Here is a 17,761-nt window from a genome sequence, read left to right as displayed (position 1 = left end):
TCCAACAGGTTTATTTGGTAGCAAATACCATAAGCTTTCGGAGCACTGCTCCTTCGTCAGATGGAGTGGAAATGTGCTCTCAAACAGTGCAAACAGACACAAAATCAAGTTGCAGAATACTGATTAGAATGCGAATCCTACAGCCAGCCAGGTATTGAAATCTGATTAGCTGGGAGCTCTCCAAGGAGGGAATGTCTCACGAATGAGTCCGACTTTATACCAATTAACTCTCGTTAGAGCGCACAATGACGTTGGCACTGCTGAAGTCAGCAGGGATGTGTTCCATGTCGACTCTTTAGTTGGCATTCAGAGAGCCATTGTAGAGCTCCTCCCCTACTATAAACCCCTTTCCCACCCAAGATTGAACTTTGATTTTTTCCCAGCCTTCCCGACATGAACTGTCACCAATGTGGCCATTGCAGAAGTTTTGTTTTCTAAGTGCTGAACTATATGGCGGAGAAAGCCACCATTGCCATCGGCAGCCTCAATGCTGCTTTTTCCACCCAACATCAGTCTTTGTCAATATTGGAGAAAATCGCATCCTAAGTCTCAGACCCTGAGAACAGGCAAGTGGCAGGTGTCCCAGGGCTGGGAGAGTAGGGGCTGTTTGAGGAGATCACAAATGGGGTCATGGACTGGGGAAAAGAGATCTGTAGGTCACAAGGCCTGTTGGGGATGGCACTGCTGCAATCCTAAAAATTTAGATCCTGGTCTAATGTCTGCGTAACTACAGAGCTGAACTCCCAATCACGAATGCTGGCACCAACCCCCACCCCCTAACTACCTCCTCCCAATGCAACTATGCCCTACCAGACTCAACTACCCTCCAGACCATACTAACCGCGGACTACCCCTTCATACCTAATTGTGCCAGCACACAATTAAACCCCCAACCCGACCTGACTAGCCCCTGACCTGACTACCCCTCTTGACACAGTATCCCTGCCCACCTGTCACCTTACCAACTTAGCTAACCAACTTACCCACTTAAATGCCCTACCCATTCACTGGACATTTAAACTTACCTCACAAGAGCTAGTGCTGTAAAAAGGATGTGTGTCCCGTCACCCCTCTGCTGTGATAGAGTTCTCCGATGGAATGCACGCTCTGCATTTCTCGAGGAACCATGCTCAGAAGACCTGGCCAATAACGTAGAGCTACATAATGGTGCAGAAAGGTGGTGGCAACCTGACAATGATTACCACTGTGTGGAAGATCTGGGCCTTTGTGCCTTCTTTGGAAAGTCCAAGAGAATAGGGGACTAAGGTAGATCATGAAGTAGATACCAGTAATAAAATAAAAGTATGAAGAAAAATCCAATTCAGTTGAGAAATAATCTTGCTGCAAATCCTTTTTAAGTGCATGCCATCCCCTAAAAAATGACTTGTGTCATTTTCCAGACTAGCAACATTGAATACACAGTTCTGTTGCTGAGCACAAAGTGAGATAGTAATGATAAGGTGTGCACCATCTCTGTCATCTGTCTGAAATTATGGCAAAAGGTCAGAGGGGCAGAGATCCAGCATAAAGGATCCTGACCCCATTTGTCTAAAATTAGATTGTATCCGGCAGAAATTCTGTGCATGTTCAAAGTGGACAAAAATCAAATCACTGTCCTTTTATTTGCAGTACTTGAAGTGCAAAGAAAATGTAGGAGAAATTATACTTTCCATGTAAAACGCTTATCTTCGCATAGTTGTTGTAATCAAAATCACATCCCATCAGAGACACTCATTATTTTTCCCCCTAACCTGCCTCTTCTGAAAAGGGATTGATGGAATTTCTGGTCTTCCCTAACTGCAGGAAACTGGTCCACCTGCTTTGGTAATGAGACTTGCCAGCAAGTCTATCCACAGGTCAGGATGTTGGCCCAATTTCAGTGCCAAGTTTGAAGTTTAAAGAACAAAGTTTAAGATCTGTGCAAAATAATATTGTAGCATTATAGTATTGTTGATGGCAGCAGCAGCTATGTTATAATTAGAGTCATAGAGGTTTACAGCATGGAAACAGGCCCTTCGGTCCAACTTGTCCATGCCGCCCTTATTTTTTTTTTTAAAACCCCTAAGCTAATCCCAATTGCCCGCATTTGGCCCATATCCCTCTATACCCATCGTACCCATGTAACCATCTAAATGCTTTTTAAAAGATAATGCTTTTTAAAAGATGGGCGGCACGGTAGCACAGTGGTTAGCACTGCTGCTTCACAGCTCCAGGGTCCTGGGTTCGATTCCCGGCTCGGGTCACTGTCTGTGTGGAGTTTGCACATTCTCCTCGTGTCTGCATGGGTTTCCTCCGGGTGCTCCGGTTTCCTCCCACAGTCCAAAGATGTGTGGGTTAGGTTGATTGGCTAGGTTAAAAAAATTGCCCCTTAGAGTCCTGGGATGCGTAGATTAGAGGGATTAGCGGGTAAAATATGTGGGGGTAGGGCCTGGGTGGGATTGTGGTCGGTGCAGACTCGATGGGCCGAATGGCCTCCTTCTGCACTGTAGGGTTTCTATGATTTCTATGATGATAAAATTGTGCCCGCCTCTACTACTACCTCCGACAGCTTGTTCCAGAGGCTAACCACCCTGTGAGAGAAAAATTGCCCCTCTGGACACTTTTGTATCTCTCCCCTCTCACCTTAAACCTATGCCCTCTAGTTTTGCGGTACTGTACTGCATAATTATTTCCAGAAAAATATACTTTCGAACTTTTTTGATAAATGGAGAAGTTTGATTTAAAAGAAAATCCTCATCATCTCTAAATTCCAACAACTATCATTTGTGCATCTTGCATGGATCAATATGAGTGGCATCATGGCACAGTGGTCAGCACTGCTGCCTCTCAGTGTCAGAGACCCGGGTTCAATTCCAAACATGGTTTCCTACCACAGTCCAAAGATATGCAGGGTAGTTGGATTGGCCATGCTAAATTGCCCCTTAGTGTCCCAAGATTTGTAAGTTTGAGGGATTAGTGGGATAAATATTTGGACCTGGGTGGGATGCTCTGTCAGAGAGTCAGTGCAGACTTGATGGGCTGAATGGCATCCTTCTGCACTGTAGGGATTCTATGATCCTACAAGAGTGAAACAGGCACTCAGTGGACAAGTTTTGTGACCAATTATTATTACCTTCATGAATAAGTAGACATATTATCCTTATTTTTTTCCTATTCCAAGTTTAATTTAATGTCACTTGTGCTGTGGTATTCTACACCTGAGTGGCATTTTACAGGAGATAGTACTTGAACTTTGGTTTTTGTATTTTCAAATGACTATGGTATTGAAATTAAGATTGGTGTTGAAATGTTCCACTATTGCTGAATTTGAATCTGAATATGTGATCTCACTTCTACTTATAATGCCCTCATGGTTTCTGTTCTCTTCTGTTCTGATAACAACAGGTTGTCAAAACACTTATAGGGAACATCAACGTTGCTGTAGTTGGAAGCCAGCCTCACAATAGGGAAGAGATTGCATGCAGATAGTTAAGAGATTTCTTGGCTTACTGTTTGGAAAAATCATAGAAAGAAATATATGTACATGCATTAGAAGATTAGGGAGCAAATTTGAAGTGTATAATGGCAAAACAACCATCACCCACCTACTGCCCTACCGCCCCAGCTCCAGGAATCTGCTGCACTGCAGTTTTTAATTAAAAAGAAAACTGAGCAGTTTTACAACAAGCAATTCTCACCATATTTCATAACCTTGATGTAAATGCGTTAAGCGGCTATATTTGGTGTGCTCATTTTTAGTAAGGAGGGGATATTGAAATAATTTCTGAGAAATTTCAGGGGGGGGGGATGTTAAAGGGGCAGGGAAAGATAAGAACCAGAGGGGCAAATGTTTTGATCTTCATCAGTGATGCTATTAGAAAATGAACTGCAAGTTAATCTCTTACAAGATGGTCAGCATACAGCATAGACTGAAAGCTGCTTGTGGGAATGGAAAAGAAGAACAAAAGAACAATGCCCTGGAGGACTTTGTTTATCTTCAAAATAGCATATTGCTAGTGTATTTTAGTGATGTAAATGTTAAACTATTTGTCTGGAGTTTTAGATGAACGGCTGCTAAAATTTTCAGACGGCTTTGATCACGTTGAAATCCTCAACTGCATACCTCAACACTGCCACTTTATCATCGCACATAACTCATCATGTATTTTAATTGCTAGGCATACGCATACACTTTCTTGATCTCTGTTGTCTAAGTTCACAATTATACAAAATACCTATTTTTAAAAAACCCTTCCAACATCTCAGAGCAATCAATTCAAGGACCTATGTAGCAGTTACATAATTATCAGTGACTCACTATCATCCACACTCAGCAGAAACTAGTCATAAAAGCCCAGAAGACATGTTTAGAGCAATTCTTAAGATATTTCTGCCCAGCACATACAATAAACTGCAAGTTAAATGTAGATTAAGGTAGTATTTATGATTATTGTACAGTTTTGATAAACTTGTCCACAAGTTGATGATTTGAATATAAAAAAAGTTGCATTCAGGAGTTAAATGGCACAATTTTAAAAATGGCTGGGTTCACTCCCTCTTCAGTTTGTAAAAGTCTTAGAGAGAAAAAGGGACTGTTAGGAAGGGGAAGAGTAACAGGCAATTACATAAGAGTCAAGGTAATCTCAGCTGGCTAAATGACCATGAGCTCAGGTGAATATTAAGTTATGAAATATTATTCTAAATACAAATAAATGCAAGGGAGAGGAGGAAAAAACCCACAGTCATTGTGCTAATCCACAACTTGTGCGACATCCGCACAATAGGCACTGTATTGGATCTCTTCTACTCAACATTCTGCAGTGGGGGGATGGTAAGAAATTTACTTCATCTTCAAGGAACATTAAAATAGGGATGTTGGTCACAATAAAGCATGTTAATTTTTTGCAGCAAAATTACAAGTTGATTTTTTTTTAACCATACATATATTTATATATTTACAGCTTTTTACATATTGAAGATTGACTAAAAGAACACAAGATTGTTTTGTCAAACTGTCCCAATCCAAAACACCAAAGGTCATCAAGGTCTGACAATTACTTAGTGATGGGCAAGTTATAATGTTCATTTATTTTGCTCACCAAATAGTCATCATGTAGCACAGGACTGCTTGTAGGGATGGAAGGGAAGACAATTTTATTTAAAGCTTTTGAGAAATGACTTTATACTCAAGATGACATTACAGAGAAGATTTAGCAACAAGCATTCAGAATAGTTTGCCTGTATAAATACCCATATGCAAATTAAAAGGCTTGCAAAATGCTTCCTTTTAAGAAGAAAAAGGACTTATTTTGCCTGTTGCACTAAAATCACTTATTATTAGTTATCATGATCTTAGCAAATCAGTTCATCTAATTTTGTTCTTTGAGCAATTTCTATTAGCTTCAACAAGTATGAAGCAGCTAATAACATAATTGAACTAGGTCTTACAGGGTATGCAAGTGCCAGCGGATCCTTATCGTTGAATATTCTACTTGAAGATTGCAACAAAATAAACAGGATATTTTAAGCCACCAGAATTTCATCAAATGTGCATTCAGCAACAAGTTCACATCAAAATGAATGAGCTCTAAAAGATTAAAAATATAACTCAATGCTTGTTTCTTCTAGAAAGAACTGAAAGATGATTTGTACCAGGCACATGTTCGTACTAGATTACACTCACATCAGCTGGCCTAATGGCATGACTTTTAGATTTCAACTGTTTGTTAAATAAATGTTAATTAAAGCAGCTGATTTCAAAAGCACTGTGCAATCGAGTACCACATATAAGTCCCCACTCTTAATTCTCCATAGTCAACTCCCAGTCCCCAAAGTTCCAATAGGAAACGCAATAGAGTTTGCATTCTTGCTCAGATAATTCCCCTTCTCCTAGTGTTCTTCCCTTGTCTACTCTGTCTTCCTGAAAGTGATGGCTCGTGTCAGCACACAGTTTCACAGAAGCCAACATCTGAGCAATTGCCCAAGTGGCTATCCTTCATGTCAGTCACTACAGCATATATCAACAAGAAATGGAAGAAGGCATCACAGTTGAGCTTAATTCTGTTCTCACCCATGCTTTTAGCAAAGGTCAATGCATATTGAGGATTAATGGGAATTGCTAGGAGGGAGGTGCTGAGGCTTAGCATGGTGCCCCCCCTCACCAACACCTTAACCGGAAATCAGATTGAATTTGGAATCTTCCTGGTCGATATGGCTTATTACTATCTCTCATATACATTTGTTCTTGGAACCATTGGGGAGCCCCATTTTATTTTCATATTTTAAGTCATTCCAGATCGTCTCTTGTGCATCTACTACCAGCTGGCAATGAAGTGGTGCTGGTAGAGAGCGAAACTGCAAGTTCCTCCCCTTTCTGACAGGAATATGGTGAGTAACACGGCAAGGCTTCAGAAGAACGGTGGAAAATAGGATGCGTAAAACATATAAAAAGAAACTTTCTAAAGACGTTTTGATGAATGAATAGAGGCCTAATTCAGCATTAATCAGAATAAACTGAATGATTTGCAATATCGAAAGATTTGCAGCAAGACACAGCTTACACCATTTTACCACAACATATGCTTTTTGATTCATCTATTTACAGAGCAGTGACAGAGCAACAGATACTGAGCTCTCAATATGCACCTTCAGATAAAATCTTTTAGAAACAAGGCAAGAAATCTGACAAAAGTACAATGTGGATACTCTAATCACTATTTGTATAATGACTTGAATCCACCAGCACTCCCTGTACACGATCAGATTTTACACAAAACTGCAAGCTCTCACCACTTCAAGAACATCTCAACTTTGGCAATTACATTTCCTGCTCAAAGATGTATTTTCCAGCAGATCTGCCTTTACTACTTAAGCAAAAAAAAATCTGTTAGCCCTGTATGATGTATCAAACAAAATCCAGGACAGCCAATTTTGTCTTGCAAAGATTTCATGGAAATACTGGAAATTGCAATGTAACACACCAAAGTGATTTGCATCTTTAAAGTATGCAGAGATGACTAGAGAAAATTGTGCAGAAAGCTTAAAAAATGCAGTTGCCCAGGTTTTTTCCCCCTTTAATATATTTTCTTCCCAAGACAAGTCTGGATTGCAACTTGAATGGAATGGGGTTCAAAATCATCGGATCGGATGAACATTTTGCCATTTTTTCAAAGTGTAGTCATGAGTTTATCTTGGTCAACACTATGCTTCCTCCCTCCCATGTTCTTCATATTCTGCTCTTGAACATATCTTGCGTTTCTGCCATTTCCTTCCTGCGATGGTGTCCGGTTGTAATATTTGTGCCTGTCATCATGGGGCGATGGCCTGTACCATGTGCACAGTGAGCAGTTAGTGAGATGAGATTTTACACAACATATATATATATGGATATCAAGTCAATGGTTACTGAAAAACTGTAAATGACATGCATGATGGGGATGGATGGAGCAGAGAGAGAGAGAGAGCGAATGATTGAAGACAGAAACACAAAATGGAAATGATGGTTAAAATGTAATTTCTACTGTTTCAACAATACTAGTGGTACAGTCACCAGCTTTTACCATTGCTACCAAATCAGTGCAAAGAAAAGTCACAAGGTGCAAGAATACAATGTCATGCATTGAAGAATTTGTAGAATGAGGTTATATTATAGAGCACTACAAGGGACATGCAGAATTTAGCTTATAATAAACATTCCTTCCCAAAGGCTTGAAACTCCCATAAATTCCACACACACTGTTTCCTTCGAATACACTACTTCCAAACCTGATCATTTATTTCAAAGGCTCCGAGACAACTATTGAAACACATCCCCTCTATTTAGTGTACTTTTGCAGATCTTAAGTTAGCCCCAAGATCAAGAGTTGAAAAGCACTACTTGGTTTAAAACCAAATACGCGGTTTAAAGATGGAGCTTCCCATGCTCAGCAAGGTATGCCAATAAACGCACGCACACACTACTGGAGCCATTAGGAAGGATGGTTGTAAAATTGAATTAAGGTACTCTACCAACAAATATTTCCCTCCACCAAACAGCTTCCAGTTACAGCCCACAGAAACTGAAATCGCCCTCCACCATGCGATTGTGAATAGCAGTACAGCAGAGATGGTTCCCAGCAAAGGAAATGCGAGATTTCATTTTTTTTTCAAAGAAAGGAACACCCTTAAATAAAATAATTTTATTACGTAAAAAGAAAGCAATTGATCAGCAAATCACATTCAACAGTTTGACTCACAGCAAAAAGGAAAGGCTTGGTCTAATTATGTTTAAATGGCACTTGATTAATTTATTACAGCTGTTCTTTGGTGTACAATATATTTAATACTGGTGGCATTGAAGGACTGATAATTCAACAAGCATTACTATTCAACTCAATCCAATAAGAGATTAAATCCAAATTGAACTTTGCCCTGGTGTCCATCTACCACATTAGAAAATATACATCATGCTGTTCTAAATTTGATAATCTTTAACCAAGTCATCTTTAACCATCAGTTCAGTTCATTTCAAATAATTCTGATACATTGCACACCCAAGCAGCTGACCCCAACTGATGGCCAGGAACACAGTAAGCCATTGATAAAATTAACTAAGTAATCTTTAGGATGTAGAACCTGCTTACCTTACATTACTGGAATGCCAGTGTTGCTGTACAGGGGGGATGTTGCACATATATGGAGTCTAAAAACAGATATTCAAGGGAACAATTACTAGCATTTCCTGATGACCAATATTACTTGCAGTTGCTTAATAGCCAGTAGAATATTATGTTTACTTATCTTTCAATAACACTAATTACCTGGTATCCACAAATTCCAGCACTGTTCTGTGAACTGTCGAAAAGAGGCAGAAGGAAATCAGAAAATAGGTTAAATCATTAAAAGCATTGGAAATAAAAACAAACTCAATCATTTGAAGAAATAAAAAAATAGAAATCGCTGCAAGTCTACAGCATATTGTGAAAAGAAAGATTTTATTGTTTCAGGTCTGAACCATTCCTATCGCAGAGTGGCCTACTTCAACATTTTCTATCACTTAATTTAAAATCAGTATAATAATGGATAAAATGCAGACAGTAAATATCCTTTTCTATCAAACATGTGACTCAATGTCGGAGTTTTAAATACTTCTGTGCCTTACAATACCTTTTTTCTATTCTATAGCAGCTATGTTGAGATAATAATCTGGCTTTATCACAGAGATAGTGAAAGATTTCGGCCACGATTTTCCCAAAAAATGTCATAATGGCAAGAAAACAGGAGCAATCTGCATCGGCCTGTTCAGCGCGGACCAGACTGCAATTGTCCCAAACTTAGTTGTTTTTTTGGGAGAGTGGTGAGTTGTACGCCGGTTCTGGGTGAGGCGGGGCCTAAACACGCCGGTGAGCCTGGCTGCAAAGTGATCAGGCACCATTTTGGAAGGATGCCCCAGTCTTACAGTGCAACGGGAGGCCCTCTCCCTCCCCCCACAGACATTAGGACCCCCCCCCCCCCAATTGGTGGCATGTTTCCCCACCCTCTCCCTGACACGGATTGCGACATTTGGCCGTCCCAATATGTTCCCCTTTATGATCCCTTCGTGCCACTCCTTCATGATTCCCCCTGCACAGCCCCCCATGCATAGCCCCCACGTCATAGTCCACGCCCCCCTTAGGCCCCACCACCTTGTCACTTGTGTCCAACTGGCACTGTCAGGTGGGCACTGCCAGAAGCACACTGTCCAGCCATGTTCCCGACCACCTGAGTCCCTAAGCACGGCCATCACGCCTTGTCTCTGCAAGAGGAGACCAGTAATCATACTCGTCGGGCTCACAAGGCTCAGAAGATTCCGGTAGCTGCTAGAGGTGTCAAACAGGATAAGCATGTTTAAATGCTACTTTAAATATGCTAATCTCCCTCTCGCCCTTTCTGGGCACAATCCAGTTTATGCCATCAGAAAGGGACCGGGACGATTGCAAATCATTTAGCGTGGGTGCAAAACTAAATTTTAGGCCCGCACACAATTTTCTGTGATTGGCGCGATCTGCACCAGGCGTGACGAGACCTGAAAATTACCCCCCTTCATATACTTCAAAGAATTCACCCCAAAAAGCTTTTTTCTCAGATTGTAAGGTTTAAGTTGCTCTGGTCTCTACACAATAAACCCTTATTCTGATAGAAGAATATGGCTTTTGTGGTATGTAGATCAAACAAACAATATTCAAGCAGAGAGTACCAATGCACTGCAAAACCTTCTATTCTGATGCTCCGAGTATGCATTCTAGCGATATATTAGCTTTTAAATGATTTTACCACTTGTTTCAGACATGGTAAATACGAGCAGAAGTAATAGGAGCAGGAATAATTCTTATTAGCCCTCGAGCCTGTTCATATGATCATGGCTGATTTTGTGCCTCAAATCCACTTTCCGCCCACTCTCCATATCCATGATTGCTGAGAGATCAAAAATATATCTATCCTAGCCTTGAATAACGAAGGAACATCCACCATACTCTCGGTACAGAATTCCAAAGATTGACAAACCCCAGTGAAGACATTTCTCATCTCAATCTTAAATTACCAACTCCTTATCATTGCATCCCTGAACTCTAGATTCCCCAGCCATGAGAAACAACCTCTAAGTGTCTATCCTGTCAAGCCACTTTGGAATCATGTAAGTTTCAATGAAATCACCTCTCATTCTTCTAAACTCCAGAGATTCTAGGATAAATTTACTTCTTCCTCCTCATTGTATAACTTTCTCAACTCAGGAAACAAACTTGTGAACCTTTGCTGTACCACCTCCAAGGCAAATATATCCTTCCCTAGATACAGAGACCAAAATGCATACAGTACTCTAGGTGTGATTTCATCAAGGCCCTATATAATCTACAACATCTACAAGTATGTAAACAGCCTGCACATAAACAAAACATCGCAGGACAATATAGGAAAGAATAAAGTAAGGGAGGACACTGATGGCGAGCGAATAAATAAGAGATATAGAACAGAGGTCCAAAGAGGTGAGTAAATATGAAGAGAGAAGAAATCCACTTAAAAATGAGTCAAAATGCCTGTACAACAGTGTTCATGAAAGAACAGTGGACCTGGAGACAATGTATTGGGAGTCACAGGAAAGATAGAATAGAGATTACTGAGACATTGTTACAGGAAAAAAACATGCATTTTCTTTATTCTTTTATGGGACATAGGCATCACGCACATAGGCCAGCATTTGTTGCCCATACCTATTTGCCCTTGAACTGAGTGGCTTGCCAGGTCATTTCAGAGGGCAATTAAGAGTCAACGACATTGTTGTGGGTCTGGAGATACATGTGTGCCAGACCAGGTATGGGCATCAGATTTCCAGATGAAAGATTATGAAGGATAAATCAAACTAATAGGTGTGGTCTACAGATCCCCTAAAGATAGAAGGGAGACAAAGGAAACAAAATTGCAGACAAATGAGAAAAGAATTGATGATTTTTACTCATGGGGGATTTTACCTTCTCGGATACTAATTGGAAGCAGAGGTAGGAGACAAGGAAATAGAGTTCCTACAATGTGTATAGGACTTCATTCTAACCCAATATGTAAAAAAGCAATAATGGAAAATATGTTACTGGATTTAGCAATGAGGAATGAACCAGAGTAGTCAAGGTAGGGGAACATCAAGGCAATAGCGTTCATAACATAATATGCTTTAAGATGATGATAGAGGAGGACCTTAGTATGATGAAAATCAAACAACTGAATGAATGGCACTACTGGTGCAGGGGCTCATTCCACTTGCACCCCCACAGCCTGCCCAGAAGGCAAGTTACCTGAAAGCTAAATCTTTCTAAGTAAGCTGGCCCCGCTGCCATAATATGCTGCGGACAGGCTTTATTGTTCACAGTGAGACTTCACCCTTCAATGGAGAGGAGGTCCTGCTCACATCTGCCAGCTTCTCCATTACAAGCTATGGTTGCAAGAACTCAGAGCCTGCATTGAGTCAACGTCTGTCCAGACATTAGGCAGCATGGTGGCACAGTGGTTAGCACTGCTGCCTCGCAGCTCCAGGGACCCGAGTTCGATTCCTGGCTTGGGTCATTGTCTGTGTGGAGTTTGCACATTTTCGCCGTGTCTGCATGGATTTTCTCTGGATGCTCCTGTTTCCTCCCACAGTCCAAAAATGTGCGAGTTAGGTGCATTGGCCATGCTAAACTGCCCCTTAGTAAACCGGGATTTGTAAATTAGAGAGATTAGGGGGGTAAATGTTTGCGATTGCAGGGATGTGGCCTGGGTGGGATTGTTGTCGCTGCAGACTCAATGGGCCAAATGGCCTCCTTCTGCACTGTAGGGATTCTATGATTTTAAGATTCAGCTGCCTTTTAAATGTGCCATCAAGACCTTTGACCTCATGAGGATATGACAGGGAATATGGGGACAACCTTCTGCCCACCCCACCACAAGATTCGTCAAACACCTTAGGGATGCATAATTAATAAGCTGAACAGAAGATTGCACATTTTCAGCTATCCCACTGCCCAGTGGGAATCACATTGACTTTCCCACCCGCCACCAGACTGAGGACTGGATTTTCCGGTCCCGTAGTAGGGTCTCCTAAAGCGGATGTGGCGAGCTGTTCAAACATCTGTTGATTTTGGCGGGACAAGAAAATTCCACCCTTCATCACCAGAATGTAAAATTTCACCCACTGTATTATGGGGGTGAGCTCAGGGGCTGGTGGGAAGTTGGGGAGCTGAGCACCCTTCCTATTTTACATAGTGCTCCCACACCGGGGTTGAGGGGGCAATGTAAAAATCTAGTCTCTGATTTTGAGGGCTGAGAATATAACTTGGAAAATAAAATGCGCAACTACATTGGAAAAAACAGTGCAGAACAACAATGGAAAACATTTAAAATGGTGTTCAACAGAGTGTAGGGAAAACACATTCCGCTCAAAGGAATGAACAAATTAAACACTAATGTGACTCCATGGATGAATAAAGACATAAAGGGGAAATTGAAGGTTTGGAAGAGGTGTACATTAAGTGCATAGATAGCAGAGGAGTGCATAATGAGAGAAAATACAAAGATATCAGGAAAAACATTGAAAAATACAGGAAGCAAAGAGGACCCCATGAAATTACATTATCAAAGAATATAAAACAGAATAGTAAAATATTTTACAGGCACATCAATTAAAAAAAAGAACGCTGTGATAAGAACGCTGTGATAAGAATAGCACAATTAAGGGTACCAGAGGTAACAATAGCAGAAATATTAACTAATTATTTTGATTTGCTATTTACCAGGGAGTTAGAACAGATTGATGAGGTGAGCAATGAGATAAGTGCTTTTAAAATAAAAAAGGGTATTTTGAACTAATCAAAATCAAAGATTATGAAACCTGGATCTGGATGGATTGCATCCAGCTATTTTAAAAGAATCAAGGGAAGAGATACAGAGGCATTACGAGTCTCATATAGTAATTCATTAGAAAAAAGAGAGGACTGGTGGACAGCAAAGGTAATTCCTATAACTTAAGAAGGGGTGAAAAACATGTCCAAGGAATTCTCGACAAGCCAGCTTAACAGTGGTGGTAGGAAAAATGACGGAATCCTTAACTAAACGATGAATAGAAAAACATCCAGAAATGAGAAATATGAATAATGAATCGTTAGCACAGATCTCAAAAATAAAAATCCTGCTTGACTAACAGTATTTTGAGGAGGTAACAGAGAAAGTAGACAATGGTAACGCTTTAAGGTCTTTGATAAGGTGCCTCATAATAGAATAATGAATAAGGTTGGAAAACATGGAGTCAAGGCATTCATGGCAGAATGGATTGCTGGTTGGCTTCTCGACAGAAAGCAGAGAATGGTAATAAAGGTAGGTAGTCAGAATAGCAGAAGTTGTGAAGTGGTGTTCCACAAGGATCAGTGCTGGGATTACTGCTGATCACAATTTAGAAGTCTCACAACACCAGGTTAAAGTCTAACAGGTTTACTTGGAATCACGAGCTTTCGGAGCACTGCTCCTTCATCGGGTGATTGGCCTGAAAGAGCAGCGCTCCGAAAGCTCATGATTCCAAATAAACCTGTTGGACTTTAACCTGATGTTGTGAGACTTCTTACCTGTGCCCACCCAGTCCAACGGTGGCACCTCCATGTCATGATCACAAGTTACACTACAGATTTGGATTCTCGAAACAGAATTTTAAAGTTTGTGCATGACACCAATTTGGAGGGGTGAGGGAACGGGAGGGTGAGGGAATGGGAAGGGCAGGGGAGCGGGAAGGGTGAGGGAACGGGAAGGGCGGGGGAGCGGATAGTCAATGTTGAGGAAAACTGCAACAATTTACAGCAGGATATTAATGAACATGCAGAATGGGGTAAATAATTGGCAAATTAACTTCAACATAGATAGAACTGGGCAGTACGTTTCAGTAAGAGGAATAGGGAGCTGCAAATCTCGGTGGGGAAGAGGAACAAAGTAAAACAGATTAAAAATACACCAATCATCAACAGCTCTGCCGCAGGTAAGCATATTTAAAAAATAGCAAACCAAACGCTAGGCTCTGTTTCTCGAAGGCCAGAATTGAAAAGTTGAGATGTTATGCTGAACATGTATCAATGTAACCTTGATTAGATCACACTTTAGAGTACTATGTGCAGTTCTGATTGCCATATTATAAAAAGGATTTAGAGGCACTGGAGAGGGTGTGGAGTAGAGTTACAAGGATGATATCTGAAATGCATGGGTGTATATGACAGCCTGGTGCCCTCTCTTGAAAAACAAATGCTGAGGGTTGATTGAACAGAGGCCTTTAAAATTCTGAAGGTTTTTGATAAAGTGGCTACAGAGACAATGGGTGGAATTCTCCCATTTCTGTGGCAGCTCCAGCTCCCGCTGGCCAGAATAGCAGGATCCCGTGCCAGATTCTGTGCTTGGAACCTCATTAATTATGGACAAACAAGCTCCCCTCCGACTTCCCTGGCAGCTGATTCATCCGCCTGCCCTCACTTGACAGATTCGAAGATCCTGGTGCCATACCTAAATATTGGTTTTGCACACTCATATCATTCTCTTCAACCCAACTCTCTTCACCAGAGCCTCCAATATGTCCAGAACCCAGAGGCACAGGGCTAGCAGCCTCAAGAAGGCAGCACTGGCTTTCAGCACCAGGGTCCTTGAGGCCTGTATTTAGAGAGTATGGGCCCACTGGCATGCTCTCTACTCCAGAGACAGCTCAAAGATGCACACCAACCTCACCTCTCTGGCCTTGGAGAGCACTGCCCAGAAGGTCATCACAACTGTCACCCGCCAAGGAAGCACCATCCAGTGCAGGAAGCAGATAAATGATTTCACCCACTCCCACCAGGGTAAGTCCTCTCTCAGCTCCCTCCACTATCAAACTCTCAGCTCAGCATCATGTAATCAAGTGGCTATTTTCTACATGTATCAACACTCACTCAACAAGACTTTCACAATACCACCATTCCATCGGTCTTGTTGCTCCAACTCCAATCTCTGTCCATTCTGGGGAGGGAACACTACACACGGGGGACAAGCATTCCACCCTACTCTGCTCCATTTCCTCTCATCATAGCTCTTCCTTTGTCTCCATACAGACCTAACTTGCATACAATAAGCGAGAGCGAGCCCACGCTGGGAGAGGGAAGGCAGAGATCATTGACCTCACCAAGTTCGAGGAGGCTGCTGCAGAGCTCGTCAGTGAGGACAGGATCGTTCCTATTCCAAGAAATCCAATAGGGATTCAGAATGTTGCTCCAAGTGTGGTGAGAATGTGGATCCCACTACCACAGTTAGTGGTTGAAACAAATCACAATGATGCATTTAGGTGGAAGTGAGATGAGCATTTGAGGGAGAAGAAAATGGATAGTTGCAGTGATAGATTTAAATGAAAAATGATGGTAGGAGGCTCGAATGAAGCAGAAACAGGCATTAACTGGTTGGGATGAATGGCCTGTTTCTGTGCCCTATATTCTGTGTAATCCTATGAAAATGTCACAAGATCTCTTTATTCTTGCATTTCAATCCCTTGCACTGAAGATCAACATTCCACTTACCTTCTTAATTGCTGATTGTAACTACATGCTAACTTTGTGTTTTTTGTGCAAGAACACCCAAGTCTCTCTGACCATCAACATTTAAAAATTTTAAGCCTTTGAAAAAAGATTCTGCTTCTTTATTCTCATTAGCAAAGTGAATAGCCTCACACTTCCATACATTATATTTCATCTGCCACCTTGCTGCCCAATCACTTAACCTGTTTATATCTCCTTGCAGCTTCTGGTATGCTCCTCACAGCTTACTATCCCACCTAACTTTGTATTTCCAGCCAACACTTACACCAGGGTCTCTCTCCACATTCTTGTAAATTAGTTCTAATTTATTCCTTCTAGATTTATGTTCTAAAATGTTTTCATTAATGTGCAATAATTGACAATTATTACAAATGTTAAATTTTGTTCGCTTCATATCTTTCCAACTGTATTATTGATCTAACCACTTTGCAAATTGTAAATGATTGCTGCAGAAATGATTTGTCAAGAGTTAACAGTTTCTGGCAAATGTTCATGCTCCCTAATACTGAGAAAAAAAAATTCAAACCTGGCGTGTCCATATTTCACTGGGTTTGAACCTGAAAGGAATGAACAAATTATTGCATATTAGTGGGCTACTCTTCTCCTTCCCCTAACACACATACATGTTAATTCTATTCCCGAAATTATGACGACGAATAAGTCAAACTCAGTTCATTTCCTATTTCTCCAGACTGCTTTTACATTAAATTGATTTATTTTAGAGACTCAAACATATTTCATAAAGAAGTTTAGTTTGAAGTAAAGCAGGTGCAGAAAACAAGCAATGTTCCTGCAGTGAAAACCTGTCTTACCGACATTTTTCTGAAGGATATAAAGAATCTCTTGGATGCTTTTCCCTTCACCCCAAAAGAATACTTTAAAAAAATCAACACACAGCATTCCATCAGTAAAATCTTATGAAAATGATGATAATAATTCACAGTCCCCAAGTTTGGAACATTTTAGAAAGTTAAAAATCTGCTGAATATGAAAGATTGGACAACAGTGGATTAGACTCTGTCTTTAATGCCCATTTCCTAAATTTGATATCAGTCAAGCTGATGGGATGAAAGTCTGTCCGTCCAAGATTCCTTTGATAATTCAGTGTAACTATCCATCGAATGGCTACATTCCATAATCCAAATTTAACCCACAATGGGCATTGAGTAGGTCACTTACAATTGACTAATGAACCAAAGAGACAATGGCAAAGCCACTTCGAATGGCACTGCACAGACTTACACTGATTCCCTAAGAATTGACAGCGCCACAGGTCGCTACCTGAATGGTACCTCTACCAAAATAATTGAAGAAACCCACTCAAATCACAGGTAGCGAGCGGCCAGTGTTGCTACCTACCCTGGGGAATGAATGTAGTCTGCCTAGTGCCATTTGAACAAATTTCTCCCCCAAAAGCATTTAGGTGAGATCAGTAAGAAAAACTGATGTGGGAAAAGGATAGTCTTTCTCTTCCGCTTACAAGAAAGCAGGTAATCTCAATTCAATTCTAAGTAGGCATTAGCACACAGAATACAATTCCCTCCAATCTTGCAAATGTTAATCCCTAATCCATAAGAAATGGAAGTTGAAAGTCAATGCAATGGTGCAACAAAGGATTTTCACAGAATCATAGAATTGTTATGATGCAGGAGGCCGCCATTTGGTCCATCATGTCTACACTGGCTCTCCAAACAAGCATTATGGCATTA

The 17,761-nt window shown here is 40.9% G+C and overlaps 1 protein-coding gene across 1 annotated transcript in view; it reads right to left on the bottom strand.

The window, feature by feature from the left end:
- Positions 1 to 5,040: 5,040 nt before the first annotated feature.
- Positions 5,041 to 17,761, bottom strand: part of epb41l4b (erythrocyte membrane protein band 4.1 like 4B) — a 179,892-nt gene continuing 167,171 nt past the window's right edge. Inside the window, exons 13-16 of the mRNA XM_078237070.1 lie at positions 16,579 to 16,609; positions 8,778 to 8,811; positions 8,601 to 8,659; positions 5,041 to 7,302 (exon numbers count right to left, since the gene is read on the bottom strand). Coding sequence (XP_078093196.1) covers positions 7,146 to 7,302; positions 8,601 to 8,659; positions 8,778 to 8,811; positions 16,579 to 16,609 — 281 coding nt within the window. The 3' untranslated portion in view covers positions 5,041 to 7,145. The remainder of the gene's footprint in view (positions 7,303 to 8,600; positions 8,660 to 8,777; positions 8,812 to 16,578; positions 16,610 to 17,761) is intronic.

This window comes from Mustelus asterias, chromosome 2, assembly GCF_964213995.1.
Source record: "Mustelus asterias chromosome 2, sMusAst1.hap1.1, whole genome shotgun sequence".
NCBI classification, from domain to species: domain Eukaryota; kingdom Metazoa; phylum Chordata; class Chondrichthyes; order Carcharhiniformes; family Triakidae; genus Mustelus; species Mustelus asterias.
The sequence above is the reverse complement of the archived record's forward strand: the minus strand, read 5'-3'. Positions and strand labels throughout refer to the sequence as shown.